The sequence below is a fragment of the Panthera uncia genome, chromosome C2 (assembly GCF_023721935.1).
Source record: "Panthera uncia isolate 11264 chromosome C2, Puncia_PCG_1.0, whole genome shotgun sequence".
In the NCBI taxonomy this organism is placed as follows: Eukaryota; Metazoa; Chordata; class Mammalia; order Carnivora; family Felidae; genus Panthera; species Panthera uncia.
In genome coordinates, this window is record NC_064810.1 from 133,485,143 (window position 1) to 133,506,300 (window position 21,158).

Genomic DNA, 21,158 nt, shown 5'->3' on the forward strand with positions numbered 1-21,158 from the left:
ATGCTCTGTCTCTCTCTGTCTCAAAAATAAATAAATGTTAAAAAAAAAAAAAAAAGAAATACAGTCTCAAGCCTCACTCCGGACTTCCTGAACCGAAACCTGCGTTTTATAGGGAAATCCCCAGGTGATTTGTGTGCACAGTAAAGTCTGAGAAGCACTGACGTAGACAAATAAACTTGGGACTCAGCAACTTGCCAGAGCTCACCCTACTAGTAAACTAGAGAACTAGGAGTTTTTCTTACACCTCAGATGGCATCTCTGAGCTGGAGATGTTCAGGCTTCCTGAGTCCCACTGAGATGTTCTTTCTCTCATCCAGGCTGTAACTGTCTACCACCTCAGCAACAGCACTGTAATTTTATTTTTCACATTTTTAATTATTCAGCTGCTTTATTTGTCACCACTCAGGGAATTATTACAAAACTTATGTCTACAATGCTTCTGATTAATGCATATTTAGGCAACTAAGCAGATGTAGAATGGGTTGACTTCTTTGATAATATTAAACATTGATGAAACATATATTTGCACAGCAATAATGATGCCGGCATTTGTATAAATAATAACACATCTATTTCCCTAATCATCTAGGGGGAAAAAAACCACAGTGAGAGTTGACAGAATTACTAAATATGTCTCACTTCCTAGGCAGATCATTTTTGAGTGTAGAAGTTTTTTTTCATGTGAATAAAATTATGCTAATTTATAGCATCTATTACCACTTTCAGATGAAGGAAGTGTATTTGAGCAAAAAACAGTGTGGATGAGACCTGAAGCATGTTTCCAAGATATATCATAAGTTCCAAAGCTTCTGTGTCCATCATGGAAAGCTGAGTGTTTTGTGATGGACTTCTCCACAGTCCTGTAGTTTGATTTTATGTAAGATGTATTCTGAAACCCAGCTTAAGTGATTCTACAGAATATATTTGTTTTTCACATTTTAGCATCTCTGAAATTGAGATTTGTCTTATAATTGACGGGCATGTCACAATTTGTTCAGCAGCATTTTGTTTCTTTTTACAATTGATGGGATTTAAATTCGATCAAATAGGAGATCAGGACTCCCCGGTGAACTTAATCCTAGTCCACAAGGAGCCTGATGGTGAGGAAAGACATGGGATAGAAAGGAGACATCACCCCCACCTGTATTCAGATAAGAAAGGGAGGTGGATAACTGCAAAGAAATGAGATTAAATAAGAAAAGATTCCATGGGTTTCCGTTTTCACAGAGCCAGAGAGAAAAGTCATAGAATCGGCAAGAATATAGCAGAAAGGCAGGAAAGAGGGAAAAGGGAGATGGAAAACAAAAGGGGAGCAAATAAAGCATCAAGATGGAAAATATAACCAACACAGCCACTATTTCGATCATTATTTCCTAGGTGTTACATTCAATTTGCTCCTTCCTTTTCTTAGTTCACACACTGGTCAGTAGAGCTCCTACAGGCTGGGATGAGGAAGGCAGTTTCCACCTCTTTTAGGAGGTATTTTTTCCTTCTCTGGCCCACCCAAGCGGATTAATCGCCCCCACATTGTCTCTCCCCTGCTTCCTACATTTTACTCAGTCCCAAAGCACCTGGGAAGGTTTAAATGATTGTTACAACTTCTATTTGTTTGTTCTTTCAGGTGATATCAAGATTATCGAACAAATCTACAGTCTCACAGGTATGGCTTTTGCCAAAGAACAGAATCTTTATCTAAAATCTGTAGGATTTCCTGTAAATCTGTCTCCCACTTCAGGGTTTTATGTATTTATTTTCTACTTTCCCTAAAATGCTTCCCACTGAAATGTATTGACTGACTTTCTGGAGTTTGGAGCAGAGAAGTATTGAAACTCATCTATTTAAGGGTTTTATTGTTGTTGAAAAGCAGTCATCACCAGAACCTGGCAAAAGTAGGAAAATCCCGAGGAACTGACCTCGGAAGTACATTTGTTATGTTTAAAGTTAATAATCAAATGTTTTCATGTAAGCTTCCGATGATGGTACAACATGGTTATCCATAGTATAAAAAAAAAAATGTCTCAGATATTCTGGAAGGGGTTTCACTTGAGCTCTTAAGATAATCGCAACTTTTTAGAATCCTCCAATTTCACAGAAAACTTTCCCAAGAAATAGTGATTTATCAGATTTATTACCTAGACTTTTACTACCAATGATACTGTGACAGGAACCTAGAAATAGCTCCCTTTTTTGCTCTGTATTCTCCTTGAAGCAGAACCCAACACCTTTCACACACGTGTGTACACACAGACACGTGTACATACAGAGAAACACCAATCCAATCATATAACACACGTAAAAGACATTGATAATTTACTGAAGATAGCTGGGGCCCAGACAGGGTTTACTTTTAATACTATTGAGAAACTTCTTAAAAGCCCTTAAAACATCTCAGAGCATTCAAATGAGTTTCTCTCTGGCACTAGTTGTCTTCTTTCTCGTCTCTACAAAATCCCTCCTCAGGAGCTGGCAAAATGGCCATTATGTTTCAACTCTTCTCAACAGGCAGCCTTTCCTCACTACTTTACCCCCTTGTCCCCAACCACTCCTATATTCTCTTTCTCATGAGAAATTCTGCCTTCCTTTGGATTTTCCGATTTGAATTCCTCACTCCTTCATAGCAAAGTGAAAATGAACATCCCTTCTAAGAACACAACATCTGTAACTTTCAAAAAAAAATCTGTATAATTTAGGCTTCAGCATCAAAATCACCAGCATAACAGCTTCAAGGCAAAAGATATTTATTTCTCTCTCGTGAACAAGGCCAGAGGTGGGTGATATAACTGTGTCAACAGGGTCCTGAGCTTTCTTCTTTTGGTTTCATTATCCTCAACACATGGTTTCCTTTTTTAAGACCTTCTCATTCTCTAAGATGGCTGCTAGAGATCTATCCATTGTATCGGTATTCCAGACTAGACTACTAAAAAAAACAAAACAAAACAAAAACACTGAAGGGTAGGATAGAGGCTTCCCTCTTTCCAGAAGTCTTCCTGTAAGTTCCTTTTAACCTGTCCACTTGCCTGCTATCACCTCAGAACTTAACTTCATGGCCAACCCAAGAGGCAAAGGAAGCTGAGAAAGGTGATCTTTGGGCAAGGTACATTCCTAAGAATTCTGTTAACTAGCAAAGAAGGGGAGATTATATAAAAAGGGGTAACCAGCACTCTCTGTAGAACCTGCCCTGAGGCAAATGTTTCCATTTTCTTCACTATCAGCATCATCATCATCACGAGGGCAAGCATCTATTTTAAGTACTTTCAGTGCACATTGCTAAGTGTTTTAACTTCCATTATCTAATATCTATATCCTCATACCATTCCCAATTTACAGATGAGGAAAACAAGGATTTAAATGATTTAAATGATGTTACTTGACCACCGTTGCAGGTAGAAGTCTCCAGACTTCTAGGACTGTGTGACCGAAAGTTCACGCATTCAACCATTAGACTTTATTCTGTTTCCCCTGTAGTCATGGCAGGTTTGACTGAATCTAGTCCACTGTGCATTTGAAATGGCTATCCCATAGAATGTCATGAGCTAAATTAGAGATTCCTTTGACTATGGGGAAAAGAACATCATTGCCCTCATGGAAGCATCTGTTGGGAGGAAATGAAGAAGGGGTGGGTCAGAAGACAAGGAAGATATCTGTGGTTGAAATGTATGGCAGTGTATACATGGATGAATCCAGCTGCACGAGGGAAGCAAGCATTTCTGTATGGATAGCCCAGGGAAAGGAGCTGGAACTCCTGTATGGGCGCTGCATGTGGGGCTGGGTGTTTAATAATCCAATAAATTTGGGTCCTGTCTGTAATAATGGTAGGGGGAATAATTAATTCTTGGTGTAGGTAATGTTGGCTCCCTTGATCACAAGTGTCAGTATTTAAGCAACTGCCCCAAGTGCCAAGTCTCCATGATAAAATGGAAGTATGAAATCTGAACAAACTTGTAGAAGTACAAACACTATAGATTATTAGAGAATTACATCAGGACCAGCGGAGCCTCCTTGAACCAAAGGAATGATTAAACTGCCAATGGAAATGTAAACAGAAGTTCAATTAAAGAATTCACTCATTGTTCTTCATTTCTTTGATAAGTTTGCCCCGTGTGTCTTTAACTGGGTGAGCTAATTTTTCTGTTCTCCAGTGCTACTAAACAGTTTCATGAGTAAACTATTTTGCTTAGCTTGGCCAGTTTTAAACAGGCCAGCTGTTGCCTGTTAAAGTCACCACACGTTCAAGTTCATTTTTTGTTGTTGTATGTATCATTATAATGGTTACAGGAAAATCAATAGATACCGATAAGCCAACTGTTTATTAATATGAAGTAATAACCATGACAGCTCATGAGATTTAAATAGCACACTTAGATCTTTTCAGCTTATTATCTTATTTCTATTAGAAATTATTGATGAGCAAGTAGAAACAATTGTATCCTCAAAAGAAAATGAGGCACCAAAAAAAAAAAAAATGAATTGAGCCTTTGGAGCAGAGAAGCCATGTCTGGGGCAGAGCAAGAAACACCCACTCTTCTAATGACTCCATTGAGGGCCACTAGCTTAGCCTTCGCTGTTCTCTCTGCCCTGCCCCATCATCATTATCTTCGTTTCTTTATCCATCCTCTCCCTCACTTCTTCTTAGTCTAAAAGGTTGAATGACTCCAGTCAAGAGTCTAAGATGGGTTTTTTTTTTTCTTCCAAAATTTTATTTAAATTCAAGTTGATTAACATATAGTGTGGTATTGGTTTCAGGAGAATTCAGGGATTCATCACTTACATACAATACCCAGTGCTCATCTCAACAAGTGCCCTCCTTAATGCCCATCACCTATTTAGCCTGTCACCCCACCCACCTCCCCTCCAGCAACCCTCATTTTGTTCTCTATAGTTAAGAGACTCTTATGGTTTGCCTCCTCTCTGTTTTTATCTTATTTTGTTTTTCCTTCCCTTCTCCTCTGTTCATCTGTTTTGTTTCTTAAGTTCCGCATATAGGTGAAATCATATGGTATTTGTCCTTTGTCTTTCTCTGACTTATTTTGCTTAGCATAATACACTCTAGTTCCATCCTAAAAATAGAACTACCTTACCGTCCAACAATTGCATGACTAAATATTTATCTAAAGGATACAAACCCCAGATAAGAAGGGGCACATGCACCCCAATGTTTATAGCAGCATTATTAACAACAGCCAAATTATGGAAAGAGCCCAAATGTCCATATACTGATGAATGGATAAAGAAGATGTGGTTTGTGTATACACACACACACACACACACACACACACACTGGAATATTACTGAGCCATCAAAAAGAATTAAATCTTGCCATTTCCAACAACATGGATGGAACTAGAGTCTAAGATGGGGTTTAGCAAGACTTCTTCCTTTCCCAAGGTTCTCAAGGGGAGCAGGCCAAATGGTTTGCTCCATTTCCTTCCAACTGACATCTGAAAGTAAAGATAGCAGGAAGCAGAATAGCTGTGGATGCCGCGGATCTTACTCCATCTATCTGATCCAAAATAGGAAAGGTTTTTATTCTCAAAGATAATATACTTTTCTGGTTGACCTCCATATAAAGTTCCACTGAAGACCCTACAACTTTAAAATCACAAGGCCCAAGACCTTCCAGTAAAATTGAAAATGTCCTTACTCCTAACGGCATGCCATCATATCCTATTACAGATGACAGGCTGATTAAAATCTAGATGCCAAGCTGGTAAAATGCACTCTTCCTACCAGGACAGTTTAAGAAGACCAAGAGAGGTGTTAGCCGACCAACACCAGGATAGCAGAGAGGGTAAACCCGGGGAGTAGCAGAAATGGCGAGACATTGAACACCTGAATAAATAATAGCAAAATCTGCAAAGTCTTAAGTTTTCATGAGACGTAAGTTTCTAAAAGATTTGACGTTGTTTCGATAGGACCACCAGCATGAATGATACTCCTCTCAAGCGGCCTTTGCAATCTGTACTAATCTATGTTATCACTGATTTAGTCAGAGCCCAAGGGAAATGGCAGCATCAACAAAAGACTCCCGTCCATTGTGGAAGATGAGGAAGAGGAGGAGGAAGGGGAGGAAGAAGAGACAGCCTCCCTCTCTCCCATCTACACAAGGGGATCCTCCTCTTCACGCAGCAAGAAGGTGGGAAGCAGTAAAAGCTATCTAGGCCTGAGCTTGAAGCAGCTGGCCTCAGGAACAGTGCCGTTTCACTCACCTATCAGAGTCTCCAGTTCAAATTCCCCGAAAAACAAACAGGAAACTGACCCCCCTAACCATGGAAAAAGGAAAGAGAGAAACTTGAAATTGCAACTTTCGGCTTTGAATAGTTCTGGACCCCCAGACCTCAGTCCAAGGTAAGAATCACATCATATAATTCTTTCCTAGGTAAAAATGGCTGCCTTTTATTCAAATTGGTACCTAGTTAGTAAATTATTCAGCCCTCTGGGCCTCTCAACCACACAGGTTCCTAGCCTGGGTTCTTCCGCTTTCCTGAATTTTGTGTGTAAATTTTGTTTCTGCGTGGAGGTGTGTACAGTATGACAATAGTTTTAGTTATATTCTCGAAAGGGTCCATTAAATGTTCAGAAGGCCTTCTTCACTCCCTTCGTCCATTTAGCTCTACCTAAGTGTTGATGTTCATTTTCAATGCTATTTTCTTTATCATTGTGGATAACTGAAGCTTACTTTTATTTCTGGCCTCTTTGTTGGTAACACAGCATAGCTCTATTTTTAATTTTAAAAATTCTCTTTAGGATTAACTAAAAATGATTGAGAGGCTGAAAAATCCTGACTCAGGAATGTGAAAGAAGTGGTCTATGAAGCATAAAAGCAATAGTAAAAAATCACATCATAGCTGACAATAAATAGAAGCAAGAAAAAAAAATACTGAGTGCTTCCTATGTCCCATGTCCTCTGCTAGGTAATTTCACATTCGCTATTACATTTAGTCTTCTCAAGAGTCCTGTAAAGTAGTTCATATTATCTATACTATTTTGTCCAAAATCTCAGAGATTAAGTTTGGAAATCTGTATTCAAATTCTATTTTTCTACTTGTAAAGCAAGTGATATTTCTAAATATATTTAGCTACTCTTTTGAAGAACACAATTCATCCATTGAGAGATTTTTTTTAATTTTTTTTTAACGTTTTATTTATTTTTGAGACAGAGAGAGACACAGCATGAATGGGAGAGGGGCAGAGAGAGAGGGAGACACAGAATCGGAAGCAAGCTCAAGGCTCTGAGCCATCAGCCCAGAGAGCCTGACGCGGGGCTTGAACTAGCGGACCGCGAGATCGTGACCTGAGCTGAAGTCGGACGCTTAACCGACTGAGCCACCCAGGCGCCCCGAGATTTTTTTTTTAAATAAGCAAAACACACTTAGAAGTTCAGGAATTCAGTTGAGGATGGTAATTTGAAAACATTGCCTTACTCTTCTCCTTCCTAAATTTGTAATAAGAAGAAAGACAGTAAAATTTAAATAGGGGGGAAATATATCAGAACTGAAAAAGAAAGGTTTATCCTGAACTTATAAGAAGAACATTTTTCCTTTTATATATAGAAAAAGATTGTGAGGACATACATCAAAATGCTAACAGTAGTGGTGCATTACAGGTGATTTTTATTTTCTAATTTTTGTTACTTTTATATTTATATTTTCTACAAAAGACTTACATTTTTTAAATAATGAGTACATTAAATAGCATTTAGCAAGGAGAGAAGACTAGCCAAAGTCCTAATAGTCGTTTATATGAAATTCTTTAACTCTTACTTCAGAGTTCTGTCCAGGTTCAGAGTAAAGGTGTCATCAAGGTTATTTAATGTGATGCCATAATCATTAGGTTAAAAGATTTTAATTCTGGATGAAGTGGTGATTTAATATGAATTCAGAGAAGAGGACTTCAGTAGCTCAAGGTGTTGAATCTAAGAATAAATAAGCTTGCAAATTCTACAGCATTTCTGTCCAAGAGAAATATAATGTGAGCTAAAATTGTGAGGCACATATGTAACTTTAAATTTTCTAGTAGCCACATTTTTAAAAAACAAACAAAACAAAAAACCCACATACACAAGTGAAGTTAATTTTAATAATATATTTTATTTGACTCACTCTGTCCCAAATAATTAATTTCAAGTGTAAATAATAGTAAAATTTTACTAATAAAACCATTTGCATTTTTTACTCAAATATTCAAAATCTAATGTGCATTTTATGCTTACAGCACAGCTCAACTTGCATAAGCCACATTTCAGGTGCTCAATAGCCATACAAAGCTAATGGCTACCATATTGGAGAGCACAGCTTTAGAGACTGCAGAATTTAGAAATCAATACAATATTTTTAAGTCTCCTAGAAATACTGGAACCTATAAGCAAAAATGCACAACTAGCCAATTTCCTTTATTTTAAACAGGATCGTTGATGGAATTGAAGATGGAAACAGCAGTGAGGAAAGCCAGACTTTTGACTTCGGCTCTGAACGCCTCAGACCAGAGCCCAGAGTTTCTCCTCCTCTAGGAGGTAAGCTCTATATTTAGTCTTCTGTCAAGGGGTGGTATTTCTTTTTAACTTGTAACGTTTGGCATTGACCCTTTTTTGCCTTCCCATTCTCTGAGTATTTCCCACATGTTAGAACTTTACCCATGCCATGGAAAAATTTGATTTGAGTCTATGCCATCTCCAAGTTTCTAAGATATCATTTGTAACTGTTCCTCTGTCCAGCCTAGATGCCCTGCCATTTACCAGCCCAGGTAAATGGTGTGTTAGGAGACTCAAATGTCTGCTATTCATTAAAGGGTGACCATGTTTTCTTAGGATAGATGCAGATTAATCCACAAAAATAACATTACCAAGAAGAAAAGCTGTGTTGGTTGTACACTATAGGAACATAGGTTATATTTATCCAACTTCTTGAGGAGCGATCCTGTATTTGCATTTTGTCAAAGGATGAAACAACTTCAGAAGGATGTTTGAAGGTTGGAAATGAGGGAGATCTATATGAAGCACTGTGCTCTAGCAATGGTAGATTAATGTAAGGGTACTCCCAAACCCAACCCAGGTTCCTCCTTCTCCCTTGCCTTCTTGAGCTCATTGCCCATAAAACGTAATCTGTCAACATAATGAAGGCCAGAAATGACAAAGAAATTGTAAAGAAGATGCACCTGTAGTTAATAAAGGGAGAATAATGAACAAGCATAGGCTAGCCAAAACAATTACCAGAAAACTGTAAGATGAAAGGCCAGCAGTCCCTGCCAGCTCTGTCCTCCCCTTCCCACTCAGCTCTGAGATCCTTGTGTCAGGATCCATTACTAATTAGTGAATCCCTCCATGAACAAAGCCAAGCCCAGTAAAGACTTTTGAATGTACGGTCCTGGGTGTGTGTGTAGGTCTCCTTTTGGTGGAATTGCAGTATTCCATCTCAGCAGTCCTTCCTGGCCCTCATTATCGTCTAGGGAAACGGAAGGGTCCTTGCAAGCCTCCTTGCTGTGGGTGGGGGAGGGGAGGTGTGCAGGGGGAATGGAAGACGGGGAAAGAAGGAGTGCAGATGTCAGTCAACAATCCTGATTCGTTCATTCAGTTGACTTACATGTGCTGATATTACTCTGGGGAAAGAGGCACAGAAAGCATATAGCCACACTGATGTATTTGCTGCAAAAGTTGATGGCAGGTCCCAACCGGAAGTTTTCCTTATTGACTCACCTAGACCTGGAGATGATGCACAGAACCTCACCATGTCTATCCACCTATTTCTGCTCCCACCATCTCCTTAGCCTTCTCTTCTCCTCTTCCCAGTATGTAGCCCGATACTCATGCCCTCAAGCAACAGATTTTCTTAGCTCTATCTCGTAAATATCCCTCGATTCTAAGATTTTGTATCCTTACTGCCACCATATTTTTCCTTGCCACATCCATCTCTTGCCTGCTTTGCTACCAGAGTCTCTTCCCTGGTCTCACACTGCTCTCCATTCAGAGTAAACATTTTTAAAAATACAAATTTATTCTATAACTCTGATCCTATGCATAAAACACTGACAGGGCTTCCTATTACCCTTAATGTGAAATTCAAACCTATTACCTAATTGCCTTTTAAATGTCTCTTTTCCCTGCTAGATTCTAAACTCCATGAGGGTCAATTATATTTTCTTTATTCATTGTTCTCTCCTCTAAAGGAGGCTTAGCCTACCATATATGTTCTCTAATCATTCATTGAATTCATAGATTAACTTTGCAAAATTCTTTGCAAAATGAAAATTATATATATATATATATATATATATATATATCCTTTCTACTCCAGCTAGCAACGATTTATCTGTACTTTTGTCCCTGACAGAAATAAATGTATTTGGAAGAGCAAGGTTTAAAAAAAAAAAAGTGGAGATAAGAGAACCAGAAAATGGGAGAAATTATCTTTTAGAGCAATTCAGGAGGAGATAGGAAATCTGCAGTAGAGTTTAGCACCTGAAATAGAAGTTGGGTGGCGGCAGGGTAGGGGTGCAGAGGCTCTAATGGACACAGGAATCAATATTTAGGGGAGAAAAAGAGGAGGAGGAACAGAACATCCCTTTTCTATGGTTTAGTCATTGGCTCTGATATATTTTTAGAGAATGGTCAAAAAAGAGGAAATGTCAGGCACCTGTGTGGCTCAGTCGGTTGAGCGTCCGACTTCGGCTCAGGTCATGATCTCATGGCTTGTGAGTTCGAGCCCCGTGTCGGGCTCTGTGCTGACAGCTCAGAGCTGGAGCCTGCTTTCAATTCTGTGTCTCCCTTTCTCTCTGCCCCTCTCCTGCTCATTCTCTGTCTCTCTGTCTCTCTCTCTCTCAAGAATAAATAAACATTAAAAAAAAAACTTAAAAAAAAAAAAAAGAGGAAATGTGTCATCTTGGAACATGGTGGTGATTTGCCATGGACACATCCCATCAGTGAGGTCATGGTCCCCACCATGATACGTGCCCAGTTTCAAGGCGTGTATCAGACAGGATCCAGAGGATTACTAGAAGCATGTTCAATCCCAGGGAGACAGAACCTACAGTGCACAGGCATCAGGAAGAGTTAAAGGCAGTAGCTTAGGTTTCCTTACCCATTTCAACTGCCTCAATCCTCACATATGAAGTTTATTACTAAAGGACCCATTCTGTGTGTGTTACACTTTTCAGACTCAGAGATTGGAGCTGCTGTTCTCTTCATCAAAGCAGAGGAGACCAAGCAGCAAATAAATAAACTCAACAGTGAGGTATGGAGCTTTCTCTTCCTTTGGTCATGCTGGAGTGGTAAGAGCTATAAATCCTAGTTACCAGCAAAAGCAGTATAATGTAGTAATTACAGGCATATGCTCTGATGTCAGACCACCATGGATGAATTCCCACTAAGCCTCATGTGAGTTATGTGACCATTGACAAGTTCCTTACTTTCTCTCATGCTCTATTTCCCCACGTGTAAGTAGAGGGTAATGATTATGCCTACCTTATGGCCCATTGTGAAATTGAGATAGTGCAGGCAAATCATTTAGCATAAAGTGAGCACTAACTAAATGATAATTATACTAATTAGCATCATAAATGTATTGATACTTGGTATAACTGGTGCTTTTTCACTTTTTTCATGTACTTTAATTTTTAATGAGTTAAAGCAAGGTGATTAATCCAAAGATGAATGCTATTTCTCAGAATAATCAAATGGCCTGAAATGCGCTTCTTTTCCCTGACATATATTTGCTGTGTAACTTTGAGCACTTTACCTCTCTGGACCTTGCCATCTATTCATGTAAAATAAGGTAATTTTTAGGAACTTTATTAAAATATATTTTGCATATCATAAAACTCACTCATTCCAAGTGTACAATTCAATGATTTTAGTAACCTTATTGAACAGTTCTACCGTCACCGTATCAGTTTTAGAATGCTTTTACCTGCATCCCTGCAGTAAAACCTCTCGTCTTACTAGAGGTTACCTACTTTTTGCCTTTTCTGGCCATCTCATATAGAGAAGGTAATATCTGAATCACTATCCTAACTTTGGTGCCCTTCCGAAAAATTTTAATAATTTTGTCTCGAATAAAAACATTCAAGACAATTTGGAGGCAAATAGTTTATTTGGGAGGTGGCCCAGGAAGCAACATAAAGGATAGAGAGGTAAGGCAGAAGAGAAAGGAAAGCACAGAAAGAAAGGCGTGTTAGTAAGATAATTAACTCTGTGGGCAACTGGGGCTCAATCCTGCTGGGGACCACTGAGAGAGAATGTAGGACAATTCAAAACTGTTCCACCATAAGGCAAGGAAAAATGGAATTGGGGGTGGTTCCTGAGAGACTGACTCCCTTGCTCTTCATGCAGGCCTCGCTGCAGAGGAGACTAGAAAGGTTCTTCAGACAAAAATACGCAGGAAGACCTGGACCTTCCGGGTACACCTAGGGTGAGGGCACATGGACAGGCACAGACAGTGTGCACAGTGTAATAGAATCCCTTTCTAGGACTAAGATTACCTGAGGAGATCGTAGCGAAAAATATAATAGTTATTGACACTGGGAAGATTTGTGGAAAATGAAATCATGTTATCATATCAGTTTCCAATTATCTGCAACAATGGAAAACTGAGTAGTTTGTCATAAAGCCCAGAGGTTTCTCTTAAACCTGTGTATCTTCAGCTTAGTGAAGATTTATGATTTACTGCTGTCTCTCCTTCTGCGCCCACTTTCTCTGGGAGTAAGATTGTTGCTAACGAGACATAAGAGAGACAAAGGGCAGACTAACAATATAGGAATGAAAAACTAATCAGATTGAAACTCCTTAAATCACAAAGACTTGGCCATACACTGGGTCTCGTAAATAACATCTTGTTAAATACAACAAAACAAACCTAAATACCCTGTTGGAAAACTTTTTATTGAACAGTTTCTTTTCAAATATTTTTCTTGGCTAAAAGCACCAATTAATATTAACTGTTTGGATTCTTTTCCCTCATATGTGAGATCATTTAATGGTTTTAAGAACTGACTGACCAATGTCTTAGCTCAAATACTAGAGTCAGTAATTATTCTGGGGAAAAATGTGTTTATATCTTCACCTTTTGGAATGTACATAGTTTCCTAAATCACAGCTGTAAATCCACACCCTCTACGGTTTTCCTTTGACCATGTGAACTAGTGGTAGATACGTTAAAACAGATAACCACTTGGAAAACAAAATATTTCCCCAATGTGATTCGGTATTTATGATTGCTTTTCTAGTGAGATGATATAAATCTTTTTATCTTGCCATATATTGAAATAAAAAGGGCAAGGTAAAATATCAATGGTCCAATTATCCTTCCCTAAGGAATTAGTTTTTTCTTATAGGAAAATATCTGATTTCTTCATGGCTGAAGCTTAAGTTAGAAAAATCTTATCCTTTGCACAGAATTTAATTTATAGTCTTGACTCTTTGGGTAGTGCGTTAAAACCCACTAAGACAGGCAGAATGAAAATACAAATTGGCTTCAAAGTGTAAAATTATTTTTCTTCCGACCTACTTGTTTTTTTCCTCCTATCTCCTATAATGTCGTTTATGTAGCGAAAAAAAAATCTGTCTTTTAAAATCCAAGCCTAGGGGCGCCTGGGTGGCTCAGTAGGTTGGGCGGCCGACTTCAGCTCAGGTCATGATCTCGCGGTCCGTGAGTTCGAGCACCACATCGGGCTCTGTGCTGACAGCTCGGAACCTGGAGCCTGTTTCAGATTCTGTGTCTCCCTCTCTCTGACCCTCCCCCGTTCATGCTCTCTCTCTGTCTCAAAAATAAATAAACGTTAAAAAAAAAATTTAAAAAAATAAAATAAAATAAAATAAAATAAAATCCAAGCCTAATTTTTCCACTTCCCCTGTATCCTGCCACTCACCCATGTGATCATTTGATTGCTTTATTCTTCATTTATTCTTTTCCTTGTTCTGAGTAAACAAGAGAAGAATTGATAATGAACATGGGATGCACTGCATAATAATAACTCTTTAATAAAAAGGGCAATCCCCAATATATGCGAGGCATGTCGAGCATTATGTAAAGTTTGAGAACACAGCAACAACCCCATTCTGATATTTGCCCAGACATTTAAGATATAAAGACATTGTTCATTGATGTGTAGATTTCATAATCAGCTGGCTAAATACAGAACAAAAATCAGAAAGGAAATGATGTTGGTAATAACCTACATTCACAGAACAGTGACGGGTTTAAAAGATGTAGGGCAGCTGCTAATATTAGAACGCTTTTGAAAACATTGTCATTGCTCTACCGCGGACAAAGAAATAGTGCGATTCTAAGGAAATTGTTTAAAAATAACAACAAAATGTCACCGTAGGGGACATGGGCTGTGTAAGTCAAATGCTCCATTTCTGAAAAGGTTTGTAGGTAAGGGTTAGAATGTTTTCTCATTTCTGAAATCTGCCTGACCCAGAAAGACATTGCGGCAAAGCCTACCAAGGGAACCTACGTGCTCTGCCACAGCAGGCATAAGACATAAAACACACTAGTAGAGAAAGAGAATGAGCTTTAGAGAAAGAAAAATATTCTTCTCCCTATTCATAAAATTAACTCTCTGACTTCAGCAAAGCGTTCACCTTCCCTAAGTTCAGATTTTTTCTCTATTAAATGCTAATGATGAAATCTGCAATATAGGATTGTTGTGAGGACCTAATACCATATGTAAACCATTCAGCATGATGTCTTCTGTTAATAAGGGGTCAAATACTCATTCGCTCCTTATATAAGGTTGTACTTCTATCCAACAAAAGGTAACTCTCAAGTTAGCACGCCCCCCCCCCCCCCCCCCCCCTACTCTCCCCTGCCCAGTGCAGACTAATTAGTCCATGTTTACGGAAGAAAATGAAAATGAATGGACTTAAGGGAAACATTTGATCATGAAAGTGACTATTTTTTACCTGAGACTTTTCTCTTGCTATGAAAATACCGAATATAGGGGCACCTGGGTGTCTCGGTCGGTTAAGTGGCCAACTCTTGATTTTGGCTCAGGTCATGATCTCAAAGTTAGTGAGATTGAGTCCCACTTTGGGCTCTGTGCTGACAGCAAGGAGCCTGCTTGGGATTCTCTTTCTCCTCTTGCTCTCTGCCCCTCCCCCCACTCATGCTCGCTCTCCCTCTCTCTCTCAAAATAAACATTAAAAAAAGAAAAGAATAGAAAATTAAAATAGAAAAATGAAAGGGCATATTGTTTATATTTCAGTGTATCTTATTTTAGCTGAATAGTTTGATGTAATAGTGTCAGTGTATTAATGTAGAGAACACTTGTTCTATGAGACTTCAAGATTTAAGGGCTAAGAGACGTTAAGTATGCCAGTTTACCAATGTTTAATCATTACCTGATATTACACTAAACATAAATAGCAAAATGATTATAAAACTAGGCAGAATGGAAGCTTACAGGAAGGATAAGCATAGCCAAATCTTCATTTTCAAAATGAAAAAATGCAGGTGGCTTGTGAAATCATCCTTGCCCAACAAAGGGCATTTTGACTGGAATTCTCTGATTGACACTTTTAGAATTTTATTTTGTTTAAAAAATAAACAACTTCATTGAGATATAATTAACATATCATATAATTCATCCATTTAAAGTGTATAATCTGAAGGCTTTCAGTATGTTCACAGAGTTGTGCGTTCGTTACCATACTCAATTTTCAACCATTGTAAACCATTACCCCACAAAGAAGCCCTATACCCTATAGCCATCACCCGTGATGCCTGAAGTTCCCCTACCCTCAGCCCTACTAATCTACATTCTCTGCCCATATATTTGCCTGTTCTGAACATTCCCTATAAGTGGAATCTTACATTATGACCCTCTGTGACCAGCTTTTTTCATTTAGTATAAGGTTTTCAAGGCTCACCCATGTTGTGGCCATACCAATACCTCATTTCTCTTTACACCCACGTAATATTCCATTGTATGGATATACCACTTTTTGCTTATTCATTCACCAGCTGATGGGCATTTGTGTTGTTACCACTTTTCAGCTAATATGAATAATGTTGCTGTGAACATTCATAAAACATTTACACAAGTTTTTGTGCGGACATGTTTTAATTTCTCTTGGGTAATTAAGTGGAATTGCTGGATCGTATGGTAACTCTGTGTTTAAAACATCTGAGAAACTGCCAGACTGTTTCCCAAAGCAGCAGCAGCACTTTACATTCAGCAGCATATGAAGGTTCCAGGCTCCTATTTCCTTGCCAACAATTTTTTATTTGTTATTATAAGACTTTGTTATTCTAACCATACTAGTGTGTGTGAAGCGGTATTTCATTGTAGTTTTCGTTTGAATTTCCTGGATAGCTATTAATATTGAGGATCTTTCCATGTGTTCATTCTTTGGAAAATCATCTGTCCAGATCCTTTACCCACTTTAAAACTGGGCTGTTTCTTTATTCCTGAGTTGTCAGAATTCTTTATATGTTCTAGATACAAGTTATGATTTTCAGTTTTCTTCTCCCATTACTTAAGTTGCCTTTTCATTCCCTACATGCTAGTCTTTGAAGCACAAAAGTATTAATTTTGGTGATATCCATTTTATGTATTTTTTCTTTTGTTCTTTGTGATTTTCAGGTGACATTTACAAATTTGTATCATGAGATCAGTAAAGTCTGCTTCAGTCAAACAAATAAAACAACAATAATGGAAGTTGTTCTTAAGAGTTGCTTTACTACTTTTCTAAATGGCTATGAAGATTTAGAGTTCTATTAATAATTCACACAAGGAAACCTACATGAGTAATACCCTATGGTAAAGGGTATTCCTTAATCCTCTGAATTACTGTTATCATATCTTTTCATTGAAAATTGGTTCAACTTAAACACACTGACAGAATTGCAAGACCATTCCAAGATCCTACTATACAATCTCTTTTCTTCCTCATCATGATCCTATTTAACTCTTGACCATCAATTCTCAAAAGCAAAATTTAAAAAAAGCTATACATTCACTTGTTGACGTAGAAAAACAAAATCCATTTAACTGCTGGCAAAGCCATTCTGCATTTCTCATTTTAAACATAAGTATTATTGACAATAATGATTCATTTCATGGACACAGCTTTCTAAACTGGAATATACCCAACTATTTAATGATTTACAGGACACTTGTTTATTTTCAGTTCTCAGGCCTGTATGCATAGATAGATTTGTATCTCTCGTGAGAGATTTACTGATCATAAATAAATAAATAAATAAATACTCTAAAGAATAATGAGGATCTACCAAAAGAAAAAAATATATGTAAATCGCTCAAAAGCTTTTCCTGTGAAGTGTGAATTTCACATTCATGTAGTTTTGGATATTAGCTGTTTCAGTCCTCCAGGCCTGTGATCACTTACATATAGACCTCTTCTAATTTTGAATAGGGAGACTAAATGGACATATTGGTAAGGGCCCAAGGGAGACCAATGCCATATTTCAAATGGGCAATTTGAGCAGGGTTGAATAAAAGGAGTACTTACAAAGAAGTTAGTTGAGTATAGAGAAAACACAAAGGATAGAACAGTCCCTCCCACCGTGGGGATAATGACAGAAGGTCAGTACAACACCTAGGTCTAAAGGGCCCAGAGTAGAGACTGGTTATAGAATCTTGAGTCAGAGGAAGGTGGGTGAAAAGCCACCTGAAAGGAGCCGTGATCTTTATTGGGATCTTCTACCCACCTCAACCCTGCAGGGAAGCAGCCGGAGGAACACATACCCCAACCTCCCTCTCCTACCCCCCTCTGATCTGCTAATGTTCTACAATGGCCAAACCCAACCAGAAACCAAAGAACCAATGAGCCTGTTGATGGGGTTCATACAAGTCAGCCTCCAAGGAGCAAAACTGGTTGGAAAGTGAATCTATTCTAAAAATACAAATGGGAAATATTCAGTAAAATGAGTTACTATGTATTCAAGCAAGTACAGAAAAAATCAAATGAAATTTAAACAATTAGTTATTGATTGCTTATTACTAGTAATTAACCAGTTAGTAGTAACTAGTTATTTACTTACTACTAACCAATAGTTTCAGAATAACTGGTTATTTTTTAAAAAGATGGATATGGGTATTCCCCTCCCATACTTGCTAAATAATTTGTAAGTTGATATGTTTTTAAAAGAATATGCCCCCCTGCCATTTTCCATTCATCAATAGGAAAATTAAGTTCAATAATTGATCCAATCCAACAGCTACAAATAATATTCAAATTTTTTAAATAGAATCTTATAGTCGGAAGTGATTACAGGGAAATTTTCTTTCTTATCCTCCCTCAATACATGGATTTCCCCCTTTTTAAAAAAATTTTTTTTAATGTTTATTTATTTTTGAGAGAGAGAAAGAGAGTGTGAGCCGGGGAGGGGCAGAGAGAGAGGGAGACACAGAATCCAAAGCAGGCTCCAGGCACTGAGCTGTCAGCACAGAGCCCGATGCGGGGCTCAAACCCACGAACTGTGGATCATGACCTAAGTCGAAGTCAGACGCCCAACTGACTGAGCCACCCGGGCGCCCCCATGAATTTCCCTGTTTAAAAAGGAGAACCTCATACATCTTTCAAAAGAGGTATGATTTTGCCTCCAATACCCTATGAATTTTTTTGATTCTTCTATGATGAATCCCAATTCTGAAGTCCCTTCTTTAAGCTTTAACACCTGCTTTCTAAACTTGCCATTCAGTATTTACTTTTTATGTACATTTACGTTATTTTCATATGTACATTTCTTCCTTCCCCAAGGCTCTTGAGAACTTGGATTATGTCTCCAAAGAATTCTGTGAATTGCCTCAAAATTGTCACTATTTTTGTTATTGTTAAAATACTGAGACTTTACTGAAGTGCAACAGAGAATATCCTGTATCTCAAATAAGGACTTGGAAATAAGCATATATGAACTTGTAAAGGTTTGGGTTTTTTTTAAGTCTTTTTATTGGAGAACAATTAAGCACCTAGAGAAATGGACACTGACACTTCCCATTTACTTGTGCACAATTATAAATAAACACAATATCATAAATCAGTACTAAATTAGTCACATTTCCTTTTTATGCTTATATGACCATGTGATAGGATAGATTTTGAAATAATCAATTTTTTATAAATAATGAGTAGAAGAATTATTCTGAAACAAATATTTAAGCAACCTCAGCTTTGATATTATTGTATTTTCATATTGTGGTAGAATCATAAAATCTGAAATTTGGGAGATATCTCAGAGGCCACCTATTCTGGCTTTTCACCCTATATGAGAATTTTCTTTCTGAGGTTATTGGCAAGAAGTTATTTTGCCTGAGTATTGTCTGTAGTAAGAACTCACTATGCCTCAAAGAAATTGGTTCCCAAACCTACTTGTGCTTTCAGATTCTCAAGGAATGTTTTTTTACAGGATTATAGATATTTTTACAAATTAATATATAAAATAATGACTACTTTTAAAATAACTATTCCTTTGGCCAAGCATAGACCAACTAAATCTCAGAACCTCTAGAGTTGTCCCTGGGTATCTGTATTTTTTTTTAATTCTCCAAATGCTTCTGATGACCACCAACCTCATTTCTCAATTACTTTAGCTCTTAGAAACCTATTCTCTATATTTAGCTCATATAACTCTCTGTAAAGACTTTTATTAATTTTCCTTCTGTCCTTCTTGAGTTGAATAGAAAAAGCTACGTAAATGTTTTTTCAATGAAAATACTTTAAATTTTGGAGGTAGCTAATATCTTTCTTCCTCCCCATTCTGTGGCATGTTTTTCTCTTCTATAAATGTTCTCTCTTCCTTGAAACTTTACTCATGTGACATGAAGTACAGACCCTTAATCATCATGATTAACTTCCTTTGTCTCTTCCCTTTCCTCTGTTCCAATTTCTTAAAGCAATCACAAATGACCCCAGCTGTCCTACAGAGGACATTTCCAGAACAGACATTGTCCACATATTTTAGCTTATGAAAGCACCTAAAGGTCTTGAATTTGTTCTCTCTGTTCAGAAAGCTCTTCTCCAAGATATCTGCATGGACAGCTCTCTTCCCTCTTGCAAGCCTATGTGCAAATGTCAATTTCTCAGTGAAGTCTTCCTTGACCAGTCTTTTTAAAATAGAAGCCCCACTCCCCAAATTTACTTCCAAATTTGTTTTCTCTCATAGCCCATCAAAACTCAATTATACTACATGGTTTATTTATCTACGTTTGTCATTGTCTTTATCCCCCCCCCATTAGAATGTCAGTTCTATGAGGACAAGAGTCTTTATTTGCCTTTTTCTTTGCTATGATTGGCACACAGTAGACATACATTTATGGTGAGAATGCATAAAAAAATGCTGGATTATGCATTATATCTATTTTAACCATCAGGCATTAAAACATTGAAGAGAAAAATGGAATTTCACTTCTGAGTTTGAAGAGACATTAGAAATCCTGTCATGTTACATGTTCTTATCACAGATGAGTAAATTGAGGCCCAGAGATCATCACATATGCAGCAAGAGATATAGAAAGGCCTAGAAACAAGACCTGAATCCCAGTTCAGTAGTTTTCTTTTATTGGGTTAGCTTTCAAAGAAGACCATCCTTGGTCTGCAATGAAAAGATTTCCTTCTGAAATATCAGAAACTCACATCAAGACTTGAGTCTTTGGTCCCTTAAATTACCCATATGTACTTAAGTGCAATACTTGATTTAATCATGCACAGCTCATTTTAAGGTATGATAATTTTAGAAAGGGCTTTCAAAAAAAGACTAATAAAATGTACTATATGTTTATTCAAGAGGAAAATATATGTTTTCCCATATATGTTTCCCACTGATGACTATTCCACATGTTAGCATTTTGAAATCCAGAAAAAGAAAGAAAAGAAAAGAAAAGTAAGGAAAATAAAGAGAAGAGAAAAGAAAAAAAGAAAAGAAGTATATTTTAAAGCCAATAAAATGATAGAGTGTTAAGAAGAGACAAAGGGGGTGGCTGGGGGGGAGTCCACTTGTAATATACTGACTTTTTAAATGTGTTTTTAAATCAAATATGATAACTGGTAACAAAATACTGTTACGACAGACTTACGCTTACTTCAGTTGATAATCTGCAAGCCTACTTTCTAAAATAAATCTCCTCCGACTTGGAAATAAAGGAGTTTCTATTCAAATAGCATTCATTAAAACGTTTGCTAGGTAAACGTATTTTGTTTAAAACCC

The 21,158-nt window shown here is 37.6% G+C and overlaps 1 protein-coding gene across 1 annotated transcript in view; it reads left to right on the top strand.

Annotated features, from left to right (window-relative positions):
• Positions 1-21,158, top strand: part of KCNH8 (potassium voltage-gated channel subfamily H member 8) — a 360,653-nt gene that overhangs the window by 327,048 nt on the left and 12,447 nt on the right. The window contains exons 12-15 of the mRNA XM_049628875.1: positions 1,622-1,660; positions 5,987-6,345; positions 8,403-8,509; positions 11,146-11,222. Of these exons, the coding sequence (XP_049484832.1) occupies positions 1,622-1,660; positions 5,987-6,345; positions 8,403-8,509; positions 11,146-11,222 (582 nt within the window). The remainder of the gene's footprint in view (positions 1-1,621; positions 1,661-5,986; positions 6,346-8,402; positions 8,510-11,145; positions 11,223-21,158) is intronic.